This window comes from Ahaetulla prasina, chromosome 4, assembly GCF_028640845.1.
Source record: "Ahaetulla prasina isolate Xishuangbanna chromosome 4, ASM2864084v1, whole genome shotgun sequence".
Classification (NCBI taxonomy): domain Eukaryota; kingdom Metazoa; phylum Chordata; class Lepidosauria; order Squamata; family Colubridae; genus Ahaetulla; species Ahaetulla prasina.
In genome coordinates, this window is record NC_080542.1 from 13,755,224 (window position 1) to 13,777,540 (window position 22,317).

At 39.6% G+C, this 22,317-nt stretch overlaps 1 protein-coding gene across 1 annotated transcript; it reads right to left on the reverse strand.

Moving 5' to 3' along the window:
- Window positions 1-216: 216 nt before the first annotated feature.
- On the reverse strand, window positions 217-19,306 carry LOC131198737 (vomeronasal type-2 receptor 26-like). Its single transcript, XM_058183708.1, has 4 exons — window positions 18,506-19,306; window positions 13,159-13,386; window positions 2,221-2,347; window positions 217-1,112 (listed from the first exon to the last, which is right to left on the reverse strand). The coding sequence occupies exons 1-4, from the start codon at window positions 19,304-19,306 to the stop codon at window positions 217-219; spliced, it is 2,052 nt and encodes a 683-aa protein (XP_058039691.1).
- Window positions 19,307-22,317: the final 3,011 nt, after the last annotated feature.

Genomic DNA, 22,317 nt, shown 5'->3' on the forward strand with positions numbered 1-22,317 from the left:
GCTCAGACTCATTATCTAACATTACAAAAAAGATTAAGGGAATATTCTAGGTTCTGAAGTGAACTTAAGTCCAATGTCCATACTTGATTTGTATGTCCTATTGATGTGGTGATGGACAGAAAAAGGCTGAACTTCAAATTGGGCAAGAAAAAAATCTCTATATGCTAAAACCAACCAATTAGGTTTCATTCAAGGGATATGGTGTTAAAATCAGTTTCATTTTTTCATTAGTTGCTCCTTCTTATTCAGATTAGGTCTCAGAACAATGATATAGCATTTGGGGGAAAATATGCAGAGCAGTAATCCAGCTGCTGAAGCCAAAATGGAGAAAATCTCCACAGCTACCATATATTTTCCCTTGGTACTCAAATAGGTGGGAACAAACGACACCCAGACACTGCAAAAGACCAACATGCTGAAGGTAATAAATTTGGCTTCATTAAAGCTGTCAGGCAAATTCCTAGCTAGGAAGGCCACAGTGAAACTGACAGCAGTCAAGAAACCCAGAAAGCCAAGAACTGTATAAAACATAGTGGTTGAACCTTCATTACATTGCAGAACAATTTCTTCAGCCATGGAGTGCATGTCAGAATCTGGGAAGGGAGGAGAAATTGTGATCCACACCACACAAATGCAGAATTGTGTCAGGGAGCAAGATAGGACAATAGAAAAAGCCAGCTTATTCCCCACCCATTTTCGCATTTTGGATCCGGGCTTGGTGGCCATGAAAGCAAGGACCACTATGATTGTTTTCCCCAATATACAAGAAAGAACTACAGAGAAGATGACTCCAAAAGCAGTTTGTCGCAAGAGACATTTCATTTGGTCAGGTTGCCCAATGAAGAGCAAAGTACAAAGGAAAGAGAGCAGGAGAGCCGCAAGAAGGCTATAAGTGAGATTTCTATTATTGGCTTTCACAATAGGTGTGTCCCGATGTTGAATGAATATCCTGAGCACCACAGCTGAGATGACAGAAAAGGAGACTCCAATCACTTCCAAAGACATCCCCAAAGGTTCTTGATAAGTTAAATAAATTATACGTTTTGGAAGGCAACTATCCTTATCCTTGTTTGGATATTGATCCTGTGGACAAGGGAAACAGTCATCCAAGTCTGAAAAAGAAACCATTCATAGAAACATTATCTCATCATTTCATTTTCAGTATGTTCCAATTTTACCGAATTCTGTAGACTTAATGAGATCCCAGTTTCATTACTGGAATGACCTTTATATGGTGCTGCCCTTGAAGACCATTTCAAAAGCATAACTGGTTTGCATTGCAGTGGACATGCACTTAATGGACATGGTTCCAAGTTGATTACTCTATGCAATTCAATTTTCTGGTTATCACCATTAAATCCCTGAATGTCATTAGGCCAAATTATAGGTGAGACCCCCTTTCTTCAATGGTACCTGTCTTACTCAATAAGTCTGACAGGTAGGCACGCTCCAGATCTTTTGTATTAAATGTTGTCACCAGGGAGTTGGGAGTTTTATCTGGTCTATAGTGTCCAACCTTTTCCAATACTTTTCCATTTGAATTATTTAGCTTCCCTGCCCTCTTATCCTTGTAGCAGGCTGGGAAGACCGTGTTGTTCACCTAAAGTGTTAGGCTAGAATGGGGATTGGTTCAGAAGCCTGATGTGTCTGGTACCTAGTGGCATGGATGATTTTTTAAATTATTGTTTGTTTTTCTAAAGGTTTTGGTAAGCCACTGAGGTTTATTATATGAGATTGGCAACCCATATACATTCCAGACTGAATCAATCAATCAATTAACCAACCAACCAACCAACCAATCGATCAATCATTTGGGTAGAGTAGGAAGTAAAAAAAGTAAAAACTATGAAAAAATGACCACTGTAAAATTACCTTTACTTCCAGAAAGTAATGACTATTCTATTCTATTCTATTCTATTCTATTCTATTCTATTCTATTCTATTCTATTCTATTCTATTCAAAGCATTCTGGAAAAAACTGTTTATAATTTGTCAAGGAAACATAAGAAGTAATAATTCAAATCTGAGAAGTCTACGGTTACTCCAAGTTAGAATGAACTACCATTAATTGGTTTTATCATCAAATAGCTCACTGAAGTATGAAAAAAAAAATTAAATATGTTGCAAAACTTAATATTTTCAATCACCATAATATTTATTAAAAATAAACCCTTTAGATTTATTACATTATTGGTACATTTAATATAATCCTTTGCTTACCCAATTGATCAGCAATCTTCCCTTCTGGACATATTTTACAGTCATAGCAGCAAGATAATTTCCCTTCCACTTTTATCTTGCTATGGCCAAGAGAACATTCCTTGTTACAGATGGAAAGAGGTAATGCCTGTTCATAAATAAAATCAGAATTCCAAAGAAAGAATGTATTTTTGGTGAATTATTCTTTTCATCACTTACAGATATGCAAACTCTTCATATATAATCCAAATATTGGTGTTGTAATTTCCAGTTTTCTTCCTGGTCTAAATTCACTACTGAATATGACATTAATTGATTGATCATTCCCAATAATTATATTCTAAAGATCAGTTGGAAGCAATGTGGAAAAATCTTTAACTCTGGATCCCTCATAGAACAGAACAGAACAGAACAGAACAGAACAGAACAGAACAGAATAGAATAGAATAGAATAGAATAGAATTTTTTATTGGCCAAGTATGACCAAGGAATTTGTCTTGGTCCATATACTCAAGCAATCAGGAAACAATATCAGTATAAATCGTAAGCAACAAATTTACAGTCGTACAGTTATAAGTGGAAGGAGATGGGTGGTGGGAATGATGAGAAGATTAATAGTAGTGCAGACTTAGTAAATAGTTTGACAATGTTGAGGGAATTATTTGCTCTCCTTGAGGCCCCATTTTTGATTCGTGTCAAATCAAATCAAATATCTATATTCCTTGCCTTACTGATTAGCTTTTAATTTATTTTTAGAACAAAAATTATATGCATCCTCTTCTTTAATGAATTTTGTATTTTATTAGAATGCTGTGGCATTATGATTACATAATTAAATAAAAGATAGATTAGATTAGATTAGATATTGAGAGATAGAGACAGAATCCTCAGCAGAAATTCTTTGCTTTTGAATCATATATTTTTGAATATATATGTGTGTGTGTGTGTGTGTGTGTGTGTGTGTGTGTGTGTGTGTGTGTGTGTGTAGGTCTTGGCATTTTGGGGTCTTTTCCCATATAAGATTGAGAGTATCTTGGCGACGTTTCGATGAGGTCTCACTCATCATAACTAAGGAGAAATTTCCTGACAGTTAGAACAATCAATAAGTGGAACAAATTGCCTGCAGAAGTTGTAAATGCTCCAACACTGGAAATTTTTAAGAAAATGTTGGATAGCCATTTGTCTGAAATGGTTTAGGGTTTCCTGCCTGGGCAGGGGGTTGGACTAGAAGACCTCCAAGGTCCCTTCCAACTCTGATATTATCATCATCATCATCATCATCATCATCACCATCATCATCATCATCTTCAGGCTGGTGCTTTCGGCATCGTGCTCACACAAGCATGGAGCTGAAACACCAGCCTGAAGATGATGAGTGAGACTTTGTAGAAACGTCGCTAAGATACTCTCAACCTTACATGGGAAAAGACCCGAAAATGCCAAGACCTACATACTTATACCCGTGAAAACCTACGAATGTGTGTATGTATGTATGTATGTATGTGTGTGTGTTTGTGTTTGTGTGTGTGAGTGTGTGTGTGTGTGTGTGTGTGTGTGTGTGTGTGTGTGTATGTATATGTGTATATATATATATGGGTCAAACACCCACGAAAACCTCAGAAATATATATATATATATATATATATACATCTTCGTAGTGGGTGTCAGTCTGCTGCATGTATGGATTGGAGGGGTTTGAAGTGGCTAATGTTGCAGCTGCGGTCTGGCTTCTGGTCCTTGGTCGTGCTTCCTGATCAGTGTGGGTTTGGGTGTGCTTTCTGGGTGGATGTGTGGTGGTGACATCCTGTGTGGACCTCGTGAGTGTGGGTCTGGTGTCATTCCTCGTGTTAGGGACACGTTTGTCAATAAGGGCAGGTTTCCAAATGGCTGGTAGGCGGGAGGTATCATCTCGTTTGTTCATGCTGTGTGGGCGTTTTTCTATCTCGATGGCTTCTCTGATTATTCTGTTGTTAAAGTGTTCAGTTTTGGCGATAGTTCTGGTCTTTTTAAAGTCAATATCGTGTCCTGTGACTTTAAAGTGTTGGACCAGGAAGAAGTTGGTTCCTCTTTTTGAATGAGTTCTTGTGTTCTTCAATCGTGCACTTATTCTTCTGTTGGTTTGTCCAATGTATGTGGTGGGGCAGGCGGTGCATGGGATTTCATATACTCCTTGATTTTCTAACTCAATTTTGTCTTTGGGGTTTCTTAGGATGGTGGATATTTTTGGTTTGTGCAGAATGCTGTCTTGATGTTATGTTTGTGGAGGATCTTGCTGATTCTGTCTGTGGTGCCTTTTATATATGGGAGGAGGGCTGTGCCATTTTCTTGCTCTCTGTCTTGGGTTTTAGTGGGGGGTTCTTTTTGGATTAGTTTGGTAATCTTATTTCTCTGGAATCCATTGGATGTTAGTACGTTTGTGAGAGTGTGTAGTTCGGTTTTTAGGTGTTGTTCGTCAGCTAAGCATTTTGTTCTAGAGATAAGTGTCTTGGCTACGGAGTTGATCTGTGCTGGGTGGTGGTGTGAGAGTGCATGCAGATAGCGGTTTGTGTGTGTTTTCTTCTGGTAGATGGTGTGTCCTAGGGAGCCATTGGGTTTCTTGTAGACTAAGACCCCCATCCAATCAGAGCACAGCCAAGCTCCCACCCAATCAGTTCAAACCCCCACTAGCAGTTAAAAGGAAGAAACAGCTGCGATCACACATTGCTCCCAGAAGCACGAAGCTGAAGCCTGAAGATGACGAATGAGACTTCGTCGAAACGTCGCCAAGACACTTCCAATTTTACACGGGAGAAAACCCGAACAACCAAGGACCTATATATATAGGTCTTTATATATATAAAGATATATATATATATATATATATATATATATATATATATATATATATATATATATATTTGTTTTCTGAGGTTTTCGCGGGTGTTTGTATGTAGGTCTTTGGTTATTCGGGTTTTCTCCCGCGTAAATTGGAAGTGTCTTGGCGGCGTTTAAGTCTCATTCGTCATCTTCAGGCTTCAGCTTCGTGCTTCTGGGAGCAATGTGGATTGCAGCTGTTTCTTCCTTTAACTGCTAGTGGGGTTTGAACTGATTGGGTGGGAGCTATTGTGCTCTGATTGGATGGGGTTTTTGTGCTCTGATTGGCTGGGGGTGTGTCCTGTGTTGGTGGGGGCTTGGTTGTGCTCAGATTAGTCTGATTTGCAGGGGGATTTGAGCTGGTGAGCTGCACTGCTGTTGTTTGGCTTCGTGGTCGTGGTCGTGCTACATCTTCATAGTGGGTGTCTTTCTGCTGTATGTATGGATTGGAGGGGTTTGAAATGGCTAATGTTGCAGCTGCGGTCTGGCTTCTGGTCTTTGGTCGTGCTTCCTGATCAGTGTGGGTTTGGGTCTGCTTTCTGGGTGGATGTGTGGTGGTGACATCCTGTGTGGACCTCGTGAGTGTGGGTCTGGTGTCATTCCTTGTGTTAGGGACTCGTTTGTCAATAAGGGCGGGTTTCCAAATGGCTGGTAGGCGGGAGGTATCATCTCGTTTGTTCATGCTGTGTGGGCGTTTTTCTATCTCAATGGCTTCTCTGATTATTCTGTTGTTAAAGTGTTCGGTTTTGGCGATAGTTCTGGTCTTTTTAAAGTCAATATCGTGTCCTGTGGCTTTAAGGTGTTGGACCAGGGAAGAAGTTGGTTCCTCTTTTTTGACTGAGTTCTTGTGTTCTTCAATGCGTGCACTTATTCTTCTGTTGGTTTGTCCGATGTATGTGGTGGGGAAGGCGGTGCATGGATTTCACATACTCCTTGATTTTCTAACTCAATTTTGTCTTTGGGGTTTCTTAGGATGGTGGATATTTTTTGGTTTGTGCAGAATGCTGTCTTGATGTTATTTTTGTGGAGGATCTTGCTGATTTTGTCTGTGGTGCCTTTTATATATGGGAGGAGGGCTGTGCCGTTTTCTTGTTCTCTGTCTTGGGTTTTAGTGGGGGGTTCTTTTTGGATTAGTTTGGTAATCTTATTTCTCTGGAATCCATTGGATGTTAGTACGTTTGTGAGAGTGTGTAGTTCGGTTTTTAGGTGTTGTTCGTCAGCTAAGCGTTTTGTTCTAGAGATGAGTGTCTTGGCTACGGAGTTGATCTGTGCTGGGTGGTGGTGTGAGAGTGCGATTCCAGAGAAATAAGATTACCAAACTAATCCAAAAAGAACCCCCCACTAAAATCCAAGACAGAGAACAAGAAAACGGCACAGCCCTCCTCCCATATATAAAAGGCACCACAGACAGAATCAGCAAGATCCTCCACAAACACAACATCAAGACAGCATTCTGCACAAACAGAAAAGTATCCACCATCCTAAGAAACCCCAAAGACAAAATTGAGTTAGAAAATCAAGGAGTATATGAAATCCCATGCACCGCCTGCCCCACATTGGAGAAACTGAGGCACTGAAGAACACAAGAACTCATTCAAAGAGGAACTAACTTCCCTGGTCCAACACTTTAAAGTCAATATCGTGTCCTGTGGCTTTAAGGTGTTGGACCAGGGAAGAAGTTGGTTCCTCTTTTTTGACTGAGTTCTTGTGTTCTTCAATGCGTGCACTTATTCTTCTGTTGGTTTGTCCAATGTATGTGGTGGGGCAGGCGGTGCATGGGATTTCATATACTCCTTGATTTTCTAACTCAATTTTGTCTTTGGGGTTTCTTAGGATGGTGGATATTTTTTGGTTTGTGCAGAATGCTGTCTTGATGTTATGTTTGTGGAGGATCTTGCTGATTTTGTCTGTGGTGCCTTTTATATATGGGAGGAGGGCTGTGCCGTTTTCTTGTTCTCTGTCTTGGGTTTTAGTGGGGGGTTCTTTTTGGATTAGTTTGGTAATCTTATTTCTCTGGAATCCATTGGATGTTAGTACGTTTGTGAGAGTGTGTAGTTCGGTTTTTAGGTGTTGTTCGTCAGCTAAGCGTTTTGTTCTAGAGATGAGTGTCTTGGCTACGGAGTTGATCTGTGCTGGGTGGTGGTGTGAGAGTGCGATTCCAGAGAAATAAGATTACCAAACTAATCCAAAAAGAACCCCCCACTAAAATCCAAGACAGAGAACAAGAAAACGGCACAGCCCTCCTCCCATATATAAAAGGCACCACAGACAGAATCAGCAAGATCCTCCACAAACACAACATCAAGACAGCATTCTGCACAAACAGAAAAGTATCCACCATCCTAAGAAACCCCAAAGACAAAATTGAGTTAGAAAATCAAGGAGTATATGAAATCCCATGCACCGCCTGCCCCACCAACACAGACAAACTGAGCACAAACAGCATCCACCATCCTAAGAAACCCCAAAGACAAAATTGAGTTAGAAAATCAAGGAGTATATGAAATCCCATGCACCGCCTGCCCCACCAACACAGGACATGATATTGACTTTAAAGTGTTGGACCAGGAAGAAGTTGGTTCCTCTTTTTTGTCTGAGTTCTTGTGTTCTTCAATGCGTGCACTTATTCTTCTGTTGGTTTGTCCGATGTATGTGGTGGGGCAGGCGGTGCATGGGATTTCATATACTCCTTGATTTTCTAACTCAATTTTGTCTGTGGGGTTTCTTAGGATGGTGGATATTTTTGGTTTGTGCAGAATGCTGTCTTGATGTTATTTTTGTGGAGGATCTTGCTGATTTTGTCTGTGGTGCCTTTTATATATGGGAGGAGGGCTGTGCCGTTTTCTTGTTCTCTGTCTTGGGTTTTAGTGGGGTTTGAACTGATTGGGTGGGAGCTTGGCTGTGCTCTGATTGGCTGGGGGTATGTCCTGTTTGAGTGGGGGCTTGGTTGTGCTCAAATTAGTCTGAGTTGCAGGGGGATTTGAGCTGGTGAGCTGCACTGCTGCTGTTTGGCTTCGTGTTTGTGGTCGTGTTACATGTTCATAGTGGGTGTCAGTCTGCTGCATGTATGGATTGGAGGGGTTTGAAATGGCTAATGTTACAGCTGCGGTCTGGCTTCTGGTTCTTGGTCATGCTTCCTGATCAGTGTGGGTTTGGGTCTGCTTTCTGGGTGGATGTGGTGGTGACATCCTGTGGACCTCGTGAGTGTGGGTCTGGTGTCATTCCTCGTGTTAGGGACTCATTTGTCAATAAGGGCGGGTTTCCAAATGGCTGGTAGGCGGGAGGTATTATCTCGTTTGTTTATGCTTGTGGGCGTTTTTCTATCTCGATGGCTTCTATGATTATTCTGTTGTTAAAGTGTTCAGTTCTGGCAATACTTCTGGTCTTTTTAAAGTCAATATCATGTCCAGTGGCTTTAAGGTGTTGGACCAGGGAAGAAGTTGGTTCCTCTTTTTTGACTGAGTTCTTGTGTTCTTCAATGCGTGCACTTATTCTTCTGTTGGTTTGCCTCAGCCCAAATACTATATAAGGAGGACTGTTCTGCTATTTCGTTGCTGGGTTCTCACAATGAACTTAAGAGCTGTTGTCACCAGTGACTGTCTCCTGCCTCCTCATTGCCCAAACTTAACATTGGCGACGAAGGTGGGATGAGGTTGGCAGTGAGACCAGGAAAAAGAGCTGATTTGGAAATCAGCTTAGAACCCAGCCAGTTATAGGGTGGTCACATAGAACAAATCAAAATGACTAACTACACTCTGCCAGTGCCATTTAACCCAGCCAAAGAGAAGTGGGGATCATACATGGCTCGTTTTGAATGCTTCCTTGAGGCTAACGAGTTGCAAGGGGTATCGGACAATCGGAAGCGCACATACTTCTTAAGCCATTGCGGGCCAGAAGTATTTGACACCGTCAAATCGTTATCGGAGCCAACGCCTATCCAGTTAGTGCCCTGGCCAGTGTTACAGATGAAACTCATAGCGCACTATGCCCCGGTACCATCGAAGTTCGTGCAGAGATATGAACTCCGACAGAGAGTCCAATGCAAGGGCGAATCGATCAGTGTTTATATGGCTGCATTGAGAAAAGCCGTGACCCACTGTGAATATAGGGACTTAGAGTACGGGACATTTGTTTGCAGAGGCGACTCCTCGCCAAAAATAACCTGACTCAATATTGCCCTAGATGAAGCTAGAGCACATGAACTTTCCACTAAAGCTGCTGAAACATTACAAAAACCAACATCGTTGAGTTCATCCGCTAAAGCGACACTAGTCCACAGTGAGGAAATCCAGTATGAGTGTGATGGCAAGAGTGAGGAAGAGGTTCTCCAAACAGGGAAATCGGAAAGAAGTGACAATGATGAGTGCACGAGTTGCGGAGGCCATCACCAGAGGCAAATTGTCGGTTTAAAGAAGCCATCTGCCGTAGATGTGACAGAAAGGGGCACCTAGCATGGGTGTGTTGAGCTCTCCAGCCATGCCGCCAAAAGTCCAGAGCCGAATTTAAACCAACGTATCAACAGAATCCAAGCTCCGCGAAACAGCCACCTATTGGCTCAAACAAAAAGGGCACGATGTCCAACCACACAACAGTACAAGTTGGCCAAGCCACAAAACCACAAAAAAGATTTTTACAAGAGTCTGCATAGAAGGGGTGCCGTGTAAAATGGAAGTCGATACCGGATCTTTGATCACTATCATGTCCTGGGATACGATCACCAAAGACCTTCAAAGCATTGCAAAACGCCAATTGCAACCTCAGAGACTAAGAATCCAGGATTATCAAGGAAACCAGATCCCTGTCCAAGGCATCACCGCAGCTCGAGTAAAATATGGACAATATAAGAAATCGCTACCAGTCACCATCATAGATGGACATTTGCCTAGTTTGCTAGATCTCGATTGGTTCCGGGCCCTTGGGATGGACATCACCGGAGTCTACAGTGTTGGAGGCGACCTGAGAGAGGAGCTGCTCCAGGAATTTGAAGACGTATTCCAGGACAGCCTGGACAAGTATGTAGGGACCCCCATTTCATTTAATTTGGACCCAAAAGTAGCTCCAATTCGGCTCAAGGCCAGGAGGGGGTTCCTTTTGCCCTGAAACCCAAAATTGATAAAGAACTGGATAAGCTAGTGAAACAGGGCATCTTAATTCTGGTCGACCACGCCAACTGGGAGACACCGATAGTAACACCAGTTAAACCAGACGGATCTGTCCGTATTTGTGCCGATTACAAGGCAATGCCAAATAAGGCATTGCAGAAAAGTGCACACCCTGTCCCCATAGTCCAACATTTGCTGTATTCACTGGGACCAGGGCAAATCTTTGCCAAGCTTGATTTGGCTCAGGCATATCAGCGGTTGCCTGTTGATAATGCAACAGCTGAGGCCCAGACAATAGTAACACATAGTTTAAGTGTACCAGACTCCAGTTTGGAGTCAGCGTTGCCCCCGGCCTGTTTGATAACCTCATGGAACATTTATTGCAGGGTCTACTGGTGTAGTACCCTATTTTAATGACGTTTTGATGTCAGCTAGTAACATGGAAGAACTACGAGAAAAACTGCGAAGGGTGCTGACCATTTTCAGAGCTGCTAGACTTAAAGTCAAGCTCAACAAATGTCAAATTGGAGTGCCCTCAGTCGAATTTTTGGGATATCGGATAGATAAGGCTGGTATCCATCCAACAGAGAGCAAGTACAGGCAATTTGGAAGGCTCCCCCACCAAAAAACAAAGTGGAGTTACAAGCCTTTCTAGGGCTTTTGAACTTTTATGTGGTCTTTTTAAAAGACAAGGCAATTGTGGCTGAACCACTGCACAGACTGCCTGCTAAAAATACCCCATGGACTTGGGGTAAGACTGAATTCGCAGCTTTTGAATCTATAAAAAGGCTACTGTCTAATGACAGTCTATTAATTCAATATAATGGGTCTTTGCCTCTTGTTCTGGTATGTGATGCATCACCCTATGGTGTGGGAACTGTTCTCAGTCACAAATTGCCTAATGGGACAGAAGCCCCCATTGCCTATTTCTCCGCACTTTATCGGGAGCTGAGAGAAATTATAGTCAATTAGACCGAGAAGCTCTGGCCATAGTTTCGGGTGTTAAAAAATTTCACGAATATTTGTTTGGGAGGCATTTTGACATTGTTACTGACCATCGGCCATTGTTGGGTTTGTTGGCGGGAGACCGCTCTACACCGATTGCCCTGTCTCCCAGATTGACTCGCTGGACCATATTTCTAGCAGCATATTCATACCGTCTGACCTACCAACCGTGCAAGGAATTGGGACACGCGGATGCTTTAAGCAGGTGTCCCTTGCCAGACACGATTCAAGACCCGACTCTGGGAACCCCAATACTGCTGATTAACTCTTTGGACACTGGCCCAGTCACTTCCTCCGAAGTGGCTAGGGCATTGACTAAAGACATTATTATTCGCACTGTAATCAGCTGGGTACAGAGGAGGTGGTCCATTGCAACGGGCGAGGATTTTAAACAGTTTGCTACCAAACATTCTGAATTGTCTGTGCAAGGGGGATGTTTGTTATGGGGGGATAGAGTTGTTATCCCATTGCATTTGAGGGAAAATGTATTGGATTTATTGCATGTGGGACATCCGGGCATTGAGCGTATGAAAAGTTTAGCACGGAGTTATGTGTGGTGGCTCCAGATGGACAAAGACATTAGTGACCGGGTAGGCAGATGCCAATCTTGCCAGAATTCTAGACCAGTACCTCCAATGGCCCCAGGGAGAAACCCCAGGGACCATGGTCTAGGATTCACATAGACTTCACTGGCCCTTTCCATGGGCAAACGTTGTTAATAATAGTAGATGCATATTCCAAGTGGTTGGAAATAATATTGATGAAAACCACAACTGCCAAAGCAGTCATAAGGGTATTGTGGTGACTATTTGTAACACATGGTCTGCCGGACACATTAGTCTCAGATAATGGTCCTCAGTTCACTGCCACTCAATTTGAAGGGTACTTGGCAGAAATGGGCATCCGACATGCCCTCTCAGCGACATTCCATCCAGCTAGTAATGGCTTTGCAGAACGTTTTGTAAGAAGTGCCAAGGAGGCACTGTCCAGGATTAGCCGGGGGGACTGGCAAGCCAAGATTGACACGTTCTTGGCCGTTCAGCATGGGACACCTTGCATGGCCAACGGCCGCAGCCCAGCTGAGTTGTTAATGGGAAGGAGACTTCGATGCCCATTAGACAGATTAAATCCAAATTATTTCCCTGATGGGTATCTGACACTAAGAGATAAAACAAGGGTTTTTACAATAGGGGATCCTGTCTTCACCAGGAATTACAGTGAAGGTCCCTTTTGGTCGGCAGGAACAATCTTAGAGGTGACTGGCCCCAAATCCTATTTGGTTGATATGGGCGATGGGAGGGTCTGAAAAAGGCACATCGACCAACTATGAAAATGGCTAGAAGTCAAAATAGAAACACAACAACCAGGCCCTGACTGCCCATTGTTTACACCAACAGCTGACTCAAGCCTGAAGTGGCTGGAGGACTTATCTGGGAGTTGCGAAGTCCAGCGACTCCCCACAGTCCAACCAGAAGTCAGCAGGGAAGAATCTGCCCCTAATCCAGGCCCGGAGGGCCAATTGGAGGAGCTGGGAGGAACAGAGAGTCCCTCTGACCAGTTCGACTCCCCACCAGGGAATGAATTGCGCAGGTTAGCCAGGCTCAGGAAACGCCCCGGCTACCTGCGTGATCACGTTTGTAAATAATATATAAATACTGAACTAAGTGTGTTATGGGAGAGGAGGAGTGTTATGTATTTGAAATTTCGGAGGAAATTTTGGGCGGGGAAAAAGCACGTTTCTGATTGGCTGGTGCCTCAGCCCAAATACTATATAAAGAGGACTGTTCTACTATTTCGTTGTTGGGTTCTCACAATAAACTTAAGAGCTGTTGTCACCAATGACTGTCTCCTGCCTCCTCATTGCCCGAACTTAACAATATGGACTGCTACATGCTTGTTTAGTCCAAGGGATGCTGTGATTGTGATTGTGATTGTTTAATCATTTATTCCATCAATTCATGGTTAATAATTTCAGGAAAAGGGAAAAAATGAGGCATACCTGGTTAAACATGAGAGGCCAAATGGCTTCCTTGGCAGAAATGGTGAGGAGCTTTTCTGAGGGAGCCATGGGGTCAATCTTTCCAATTTGGACTTTCAGAAAGGACTTGTTTGGAAACGTGACCCAATTGAAAATGTCAAATCCAGTTTCTAATTCCCCATTGGGGCCAAAAGAAACCTGTTCTCCAGCACTGTTGTTAAAGGAGACTTGTTGCAAAAAATAGTGAAGCTAAAGAAGAAGAAAAAGCAAAAAGAAGAAGAAGAAGAAGAAGAAGAAGAAATGGGAATCTTTGAAGAGAATAGCAATAGCACTTAGACTTATATACTGCTTCACATTGCTTTTACAGCCCTCTCAAAGCGTTTACAGAGTCAGCCTCTTGCCCCCAATAATTTAGTTTCTTATTTTACCCATCTCGGAAGGATGGAAGGCTGAGTCAACCTTGAGCCTGGTGAGATTTGAACTGCCAAATTGAAGGAAACTGGCAGTCAGCAGAAGTAACCTGCAGTACTTCACTCTAACCACTGCACCACCGAGGCTCTTAAATGGGTATATTTCAATTTATTTCTTTATATTTGGGCTAGACGTAATAAAACATAAGCTGTTCAATTTTGCCTTGGTCTATACTCTTTTAAGCTGAAAAAGAAATATATGTTTATCAAATGCATTTTCTACTCTCAGCTGAAAAACAGATGGGAATTCCAACACAAAATCCAGAAAGGGAGAGATCTGAGAGATCAATTTGCTTTGATTAACCATTTCAGAATCTGTGAATTCGGCTTTCTGCCACAAAATGGCAGAATTCTCTAAGGTAGACAATTTTACGACAAGAGGGCTTTCCATCCGGGGTAATTCCACGTGTTATTTTTTTGAAAACACAAAAACAAATTTAACTTGAAATTTCCTTCATGCGATTTATTGACAAATTTGCTACTCACTTGAAGTAACACTGTTCATATTTTCACATTTCATCATTATTACTATTACTATTATCAGCTTTATTCATTAAACATGAAACTCAGTCAACTGAACATTCAAAAAGGCATTACAAATAACATTGACTGGTACTAATAGTTGATATGGATTGCTGCCAGCATTCTAGGTATCAACCAAGAACCTTCTTAAGATGTACTATGTTCCAAGTAGCATAGTTTTTTGCAGTTCTTCTGGTGTTATTGCAGGAAGCTGCAATTTGTTGATGTATTTTATAAAATTCTTGTACATGGTACCAAGTGCTCCGATGACAATGGGTATCACTGTTAAACGTTTCATCCATAGCCGTGTAATTTCGATGGCCAGGTCGCAATATTTCATGGTTTTTTTCTAGTTCTTTTCCAGTTCTTTTTCTTTGATTCTGGCATCTCCTGGTACCGTGATGTCAATAAATTGTACGTTTCGGTTTTCGACAACTGTGATATCTGGTGTGTTGTGTTCCAAGTGACGATCCGTCTGTATTCAAAAGTCCCACAAGATCTTCACCTTCTCGTTTTCTATAACTTTTTCCACTTTTTGTTCCCATGACGTTTTGGAGACAAGCAAGTCATATTTTTTACATAATGATCAGTGGATTAATTTAGCAACTTGGTCGTGTCTAGCTTTGTTAATCAGTGTGTGCGATTTTGTTGCATTCACATATTAAATGTGAAACAGTTTTGACTTTGTTGTTGCAAAGTCGGCAGTTTGGATTGTCGGTGGATTTTTGTATCTTTGCTTTCATGGCATTAGTTTGTAGTGCTTATTCTTGAGCAGCGAGTATTAAACCTTACATTTCTTTCTTGATGATTCCCATCTTAAGCAATGCCCATGTCAGGTTGTCATCACATTTTCCTTCAATGTTTTTCAAGTGCTGTCCATGCAAAGCTTTGGTTTTCCATCTGTTTAATCTGTTATTCAGCTGTTTTCCCTTATATTCTGCCTTTGTCTCTGTTGTTTTTATAATGTTCTCTGTTTTTACAGCCTGTAGCAATTTTTCTGTACTTTGGTTCACATAATCATTGATACGGGTTACTGCCAGGGTCCTAGGTATCAACCAAGTTCCTCCTCCTCCTCCTCCTCCTCCTCCTCCTCCTCCTCCTCCTCCTTAATATTTCCTGTCTATAGAGGTTATCATCATCCATGGTATGGTTGTCCCAAAAATCCTTTTCCAAAAGACAACTGGACTTCCTTTGTTTTTCCTTGAAGACATTTCATTACTCATCCATGAATCTTATTCAGTTCTGAACTGAAGTGAAATGCCTTCAAGAAAAAAAAAGTACCTTTGGGACTTTCAAATCTTAGTAACTCCAGGAGAAACCAGAAGCGGTTGCAGCGATACTGGTTGGGAAATAATGACGCTCCGATGAGCTTTGCGAAAACCCAACCAGACAAACCTCTGTTGGGGGGTCTTTGGACTGGAACCATCTTGAAGGGATGGGTGGAGAAAGAGAGGTGCCTCAGAAGACCAAGTGGAACAGGCAAGTTCCTCGATAGGTTGGAGGCAGCTCTTTGACTCTGTGGTGGGGGCAGCGGCCACTGAAATGGCCGCTACAAGCTGGGGCAACTGGGCTAAGATTTGAGCAGGAGCGGTGATTGAATGAAGTATTGTTACCGGGTGAGTGATTGGCCAACTCATAGGTAAGAAGGAAACATTTTTAAAGCTTGAAAGAAGTCCCAACCCTAAATTAGTGGCTAATTGGCATGCAGGAATTCAAAGGGAAGGAAAACAGAAAGTAAAGAGGAAATTTAAGATTAAAGCCCTAAAAGGAAAACTTTCCACCTGGATTTAAAATTGGACTTGGAAGAAAGTAAAAATAACAAAAAGAAAAAGAAAAATGAGGAAAAGCATTCTTTAACAACAAAAGGATTTAACTGAAGAATAGGAAGTAATTATCTTTGTGGATTAACAATTGACATTTTGTTGCTGGGGGAATTTGTGAATTGAAGAGAGACATCTGCTGGTGGAAAAAAGCATTGCATTACTCAGACCACCATTGGAAACTACTGGAGAAGTATTTGTTTAAACAGCTGGAGAGAACAATAGTGGATGGTAAAGAAATATGTTTTAAATATTGAAAAGAACGAAGAAATTAATAGAAATTAAGATATAAAACTGAAAAGTTAGCAAATGATATAAGTAAGGATGAAATGAAATATATGCAAGAAGTAAAAAAAAAGTATACTGTTTAAGAAAAATAGACCAGCAGATGAAATATGAAAGATAGAATGGTTTATAGGTGAACATAATTGAAAGTGAGATATAAAATTGAACAAAATTGAAATGTTAGCAAGTAATGTATGCTAATGAAAGAGAAAAATAATTATTGAACTGGGAATAAGAATTTAAAGAAAATAAGAGGTGGAAGGTTGAACTAACTAAAAAGTTGTAAGGTAAAAATGGAATAAGTTGAAATACATTGTTAATAATTTAAAAAATATATGAGGGGAATTCTGAGAAATACACTTACTAAATGAAGGAAAAACCGGGGTTTTCTGGACACCATAGTGAAAAATATTGAATTGAAAATGAACACAGCAATAGAGCGAGATAAGAAGGAGTAGAGAGACGGAAGAAAGGGAGAAGGAAAGAGAGAAAAAGGAGAAAGGGAAGGAAAACAGAAAGTAAAGAGGAAATTAAGATTAAAGCCCTAAAAGGAAAACTTTCCACCTGGATTTAAAATTGGACTTGGAAGAAAGTAAAATAACAAAAGAAAAGAAAAAGAAAAATGAGGAAAAGCATTCTTTAACAACAAAAGGATTTAACTGAAGAATAGGAAGTAATTATCTTTGTGGATTAACAATTGACATTTTGTTGCTGGGGGAATTTGTGAATTGAAGAGAGACATCTGCTGGTGGAAAAAAGCATTGCATTACTCAGACCACCATTGGAAACTACTGGAGAAGTATTTGTTTAAACAGCTGGAGAGAACAATAGTGGATGGTAAAGAAATATGTTTTAAATATTGAAAAGAACAAAGAAATTAATTGAAATTAAGATATAAAACTGAAAAGTTAGCAAATGGTATAAGTAAGGATGAAATGAAATATATGCAAGAGGTAAAAAAAAAGAAGTATACTGTTTAAGAAAAATAAACCAGCAGATGAAATGTGAAAGATAGAATGGTTTATAGATGAAAATAATTGAAAGTGAGATATAAAATTGAACAAACCTGAAATGTTAGCAAAAGATGTATGTTAATGAAAGAGAAAAATAATTATTGAACTGGGAATAATAATTTAAAGAAAATAAGAGGTGGAAGGTTGAACTAACTAAAAGGTTGTAAGGACAAAATGGAATAAGTTGAAATACATTGTTAATAAATTAAAAAAAATATATGAGGGGAATTCTGAGAAATATACTCAATAAATGGAGGAAAAACCGGGGTTGTCTGGACACCATAGTGAAAAATATTGAATTGAAAATGAATACAGCAATAGAGAGAGATAAGAAGGAGGAAAGAGATGGAAGAAAGGGAGAAGGAGAGAAAGAAAGAGAAAAAAGGGAAGAGGGGAGGAAGAAAGGGAGGGGAAATAAGAGTAGGAGAGAAGGTTTTAGATAGGGAGGAAGAAAGGAGGAGGGGGAGAAAGGAAGGGGAAGTAGAGAAGGAGTAGGAGAGGAGGGAAGAAAGTAGGAAGGATAAAAGAAGGGAGGGAGAGGAAAGAGAAAGAGAAGAAAGATTGCTGTAAAACAAAAAAGATGAAACATAAAAGCAACCTCGAACATATTTGAACATATCAGGATAAAAACTGAATTATCTAAAAAATAATAAAAGAGAATATATATCAGTAAAAATGGAAAAATTAGAAGCTGAGGGCGAAAGAAGATGTGGTTTATATAAACAAGCGTAGAAATATTAAGATATGATTAAAAATATGGAAAAAGAACATTCTGGCAGAAATTGTAACTAAGTAAAAATGTATTTGGATATGTTAAGTTGTATAAGATATGATATGGCCAATACTCTGTTCATAAAATATGTGGGTGTAGGTGTGAAGAAAAAAAAATCAATAAAAATTGATTCAAAAAAAATAATCTTAGTAACTCCAAAATTAAGCCAATGAAGAATAATGTAACACAGAAGCAAAGCAATTTTCAAGCAGCAACATTTAAAATTGTCAAATATAATGGATTGAATGAGATCCTGCACATACCAGTCTAGACATAGTTGAAATATTACATATTTCTTACTGTCTCTACATGTAAGCATTATATTTATATTTTCTTTCATATGAAAATATCAAATACTTCTATATAGTTTTCAAACTATCTGTAAAGTGTCCTAACAACAAAACAACAAAATAAAACAAAACGTAAAACCTATCTCCTATTCTAGTACTTGATGATTTCCCCAAATTTTGTATTAGCCAACATTACTTGCCAGGGTGATTGTAGGAAAAACTTCCATCTCCTCTCATCCATTTCTCGACCTCCTTTGAGTTTGGAAGCGTGTATGGCCTTCAGAGCATGTGCCACAGCAAAGACTGCATTATAGACACTGTAACTATGTCCATTCATGGTGGTGTCAAAGACAGAATTAGGAAGAGTCTCCAGCTTCTCTTCTCCAGTGCAGATCCTTTCATCATTCTCATCGGTAATATCACTGGAGAATGAGCATTCAAACGCATCTTTCCAGAAATCCCTTATAAACCCATTGTCTTTTTCTAAGTTTGGGTTTCTCTTCTTCATATATACCTGGAATCCGGTCAGCTCCTTTGAGTGAATTGCAAAGGAAAGAGCACCATGAAGAAAATCAATGTGGAAGTGTCTTTGCATCGGAATGGATGTGAATTCCATCTGGGCTGTCATGATCCAAACTTTGGATGTTCTCTCTTTTGGAATATTATCATAATTGAAAAAATTGATTATTAGTCTCAAAACAACCATGCCTGTAATTTCAGCACTTAAAATGACTGCAGTGACCGTACTCTCCATAATCACTTTGTATATTTTTTCTGCGTTTTCCATCATTTCAGCAGCTGCATTACCATACATCATCTGGGGAAAACATTCTATAAAGTCAAAGCAGATTCCTCTCTCTGAAAACATGGAAAGCCTCTTTTGAACGAATCTGTCTCTTTCTTCCTCAAACAGAGAAACTAACCCAACCCAGGTCCATGCAAAATGCAACAATAAGTGAAGTATTGCTTTAAATTGATGGGTTTCCTCTGGGAACATCCATTTGACAAACATTGCTGTTTCAGTATTTACCAATGGAATGGCTCCATATGAGAGCTAAAAGGAGAAAGTCAGAAGAACATAGGAATGAAGGATCTCTTTCAAAATTAATAATAACAATAACAATATTAGTAATAATGGGATCTGCTCGCATAATCCACCGATACATCACGTTTCAACCATCAGCACCAGTCTATGGTATTTGTGATGCCTTTTTCAATGTTCAGTTCTGAGTTTCATGTTTAATGAATACAGATTATTCATCATCATCATCCTCCAATGCATGTGCATTTATTTCCTAGTCTCTGGGTTTGACTGGGACGCAAAAATAAGGTACTTAAAAATTAGTTATACATGATATATGCAATGTTGCTCATCAAGCAAAAAGGGACAGTCCTTTCAAGATCTTCTTCTTCATCTTCTTCTTTTGCTCAAATTTTCATTTCAGTGACCTTCCTTTTGAATAGAATAAATAGCTGGTGAACCTCTCATATTGATCCATTTTTTGTCTCACCTGGGGAAATTTGTAGATGTATAGAGTGATTGCCATGCTGAGACAGGTGTTAATACGGGGTCCTCCAATGACAGCTACTGTTTTGGTCTGGTCATTGCATTTGTAGTTGGGTATAAATTTATCCTTTGTAGATAGAAATTCCATTGCTAAATGATAAGTTGTACTTTCCACAGGATAGTGAGTAGCGATATGGAAACCAAGGCTAACATTGGGTAAAATCCCAGAATCTTCATTGATCTCCTTTACAGCAAATGCCAGAGCCAAAGTGTGCTGGTAATTATGAGTGAGGAACCTTCAGTGAGAGGTAGAAACTGTCAATATATTTCTGTTTCAGAATTGGATAGCTGTTTTAATGTATACATATAAATTATATGTGCATAAAGATATAAATTAGGGCTTATTGTTTGTTCTGGACACCTGTCGCTAACAAATAACCCTAGATTGTATCAACTAGGAAACTCTGACCTAATTATGGCTACTTAACATTGAGCTAAGGTAGCTTTTAGTCAGACTCCATTTGAAATACTCTGTTCACATCTGGAAACCTCACTTTAAAAAAATGTATTCATAAGATTGAGAGAGTCCAAAGATGGGCAACAAAAATGAAGCAAGAGCTGAGAGACAAAATATATCAGGAAATATTAGAGGAAGTGAATATATTCAGCCTAGAGGGTAGAAGGAAAGGGGTACATGACTGAAACCTTTAAATATGTTTAAGAGTATAAATATGTTTCTAGAAGGCAGTATTCTCAATATTAATTAAAACATAAAAACATGGGGGCATAATCTCACAGTGACACCAGGGAAGTTCAAAACTAATTTTATTATTTCACAGAAAGAGTAGTGGAACTATAACCAACTTCCAGAGGAGGTAGTGGATCAGTCATCAGTAACTGAGTTTAAACTTGCTGGGAATAAATACATGTCCATCATCAGACAAATCATTTTTGCCATCAGTTTTCTATGTCTCTATCTGATTTCAATATTATCTCTATCTTATCCATATTTTCTGAGAGAAGGAAGCCAGTTCTCTTTTCATACCCTAGATGTCTAAAATATGAACTAGAGGACTTCTATTTTATATCTGAATGAAATGAAAGGCAAAAAAGCTCAAGATTAACAAGAGAGCTTCTGCAATACTTAGATTAGGCAAACGTTTTTATTTTCAATAAGGGACTTTGTTAAAAGAAGAACATTTATTGAGGAGAATGAAACTCATATATTTAATGGTTAAAACTAATAATATTCATCTCAATTTCAGTATCAGTACTAAGACAGGTCTAAAAGTTGGACCTCTGGTGGCTCAGACTGCTAAGACAGTCTGTTATTAACACAGCTGCAGGTTCAAGTCCCACCAGGCCCAAGGTTGACTCAGCCTTCCATCCTTTATAAGGATGGGTAAATGAGGACCCAGATTGTTGGGGGCAATAAGTTGACTTTGTATATAATATACAAATGGATGAAGACTATTGCCGCCCTGAGTCTTTGGAGAAGGGCGGGATATAAATGTAAATAATAATAAAAAATATAAAATAAAAAAAGACTAAATATGGTCACTGGAACTGCTCATAACAACTGACTAACAACCAATATCTTTAAGCATAAAAGTAAAAGAAAATACAGCTTATAGATGGCAATATGGGGGAAGAGGAGATGCATTATGAATTGTAGTAGTAGTAGTAGGATACTTACAGGTACTGATCAAGGCTGTCAGAAGAAGGAAGGCTTTGAAAAGTGATCTCATTTTTAACAAGTATAACCTGATAAATAATAGCAGCAACGATTAAATCTCCAGACTGATAATATTTATGAACAATTGGAAGAGGACTACTGAGTTTGCAGGTGCAGGGAGGAGAAATGCTCATCATAGTTGGGAAAAAAAGTAAAACTAATGTACTGAATATAACCAATTCATTGTAATGTGTAGTCATTGTAGATATAAAGCAGTAGCTCCTATGTTACCATTCAACTGAGGACCACTCATTAACTGTATCTAAATTTAAGAGAATAAACTCTATCTTAAGTTAACAGAATAACAGACCTGGAAGGAACTTTGGAGGTCTTCTAATGAAATATCACAGATGAACACAAATCTCTTTTCTCCCTACATGCATGTCTGATTTCTAAGCAAATATTAATAGAATGCAACGTCTTAATCCAAGGTCATCATTTTTATCGTGTTTGCTGGAGTTCCCTTAAGATTTGGAGAGGAAGGGACAATAACTATCCTTAATTACTAATCAGTACCATTCTTTCCAATGGTGCTTTGAGAAATATCAGAAAGAAACATGTTTATCATATCTCAGTAGACACTGCTGCACTGCTATGAAACTTTCGAAGAAGTGAAACAAAAATGGGGGACTGAGAGTTCATGTGCACAGAGTTGTAAACTGTGTCAATATATTTCTATTTTAAATTAGACATTTGTTTTAATTGGAATATATGCATTCATAATGGATGGAAACTAATCAATCAGAGAAGCTACCTAGAACTAAGG

Coding starts and splice junctions, on each gene's coding strand:
- LOC131198737 (XM_058183708.1), bottom strand. CDS start 19,306: ATGTTCCCAGAGGAAACCCATCAATTTAAAGCAATACTTCACTTATTG. Junction 2,348..13,158: donor GGCCTCTCATGTTTAACCAG/GTATGCCTCATT, acceptor ATTTATGAACAG/GCATTACCTCTTTCCATCTG. Junction 1,113..2,220: donor GAAGATTGCTGATCAATTGG/GTAAGCAAAGGA, acceptor TTTCTTTTTCAG/ACTTGGATGACTGTTTCCCT.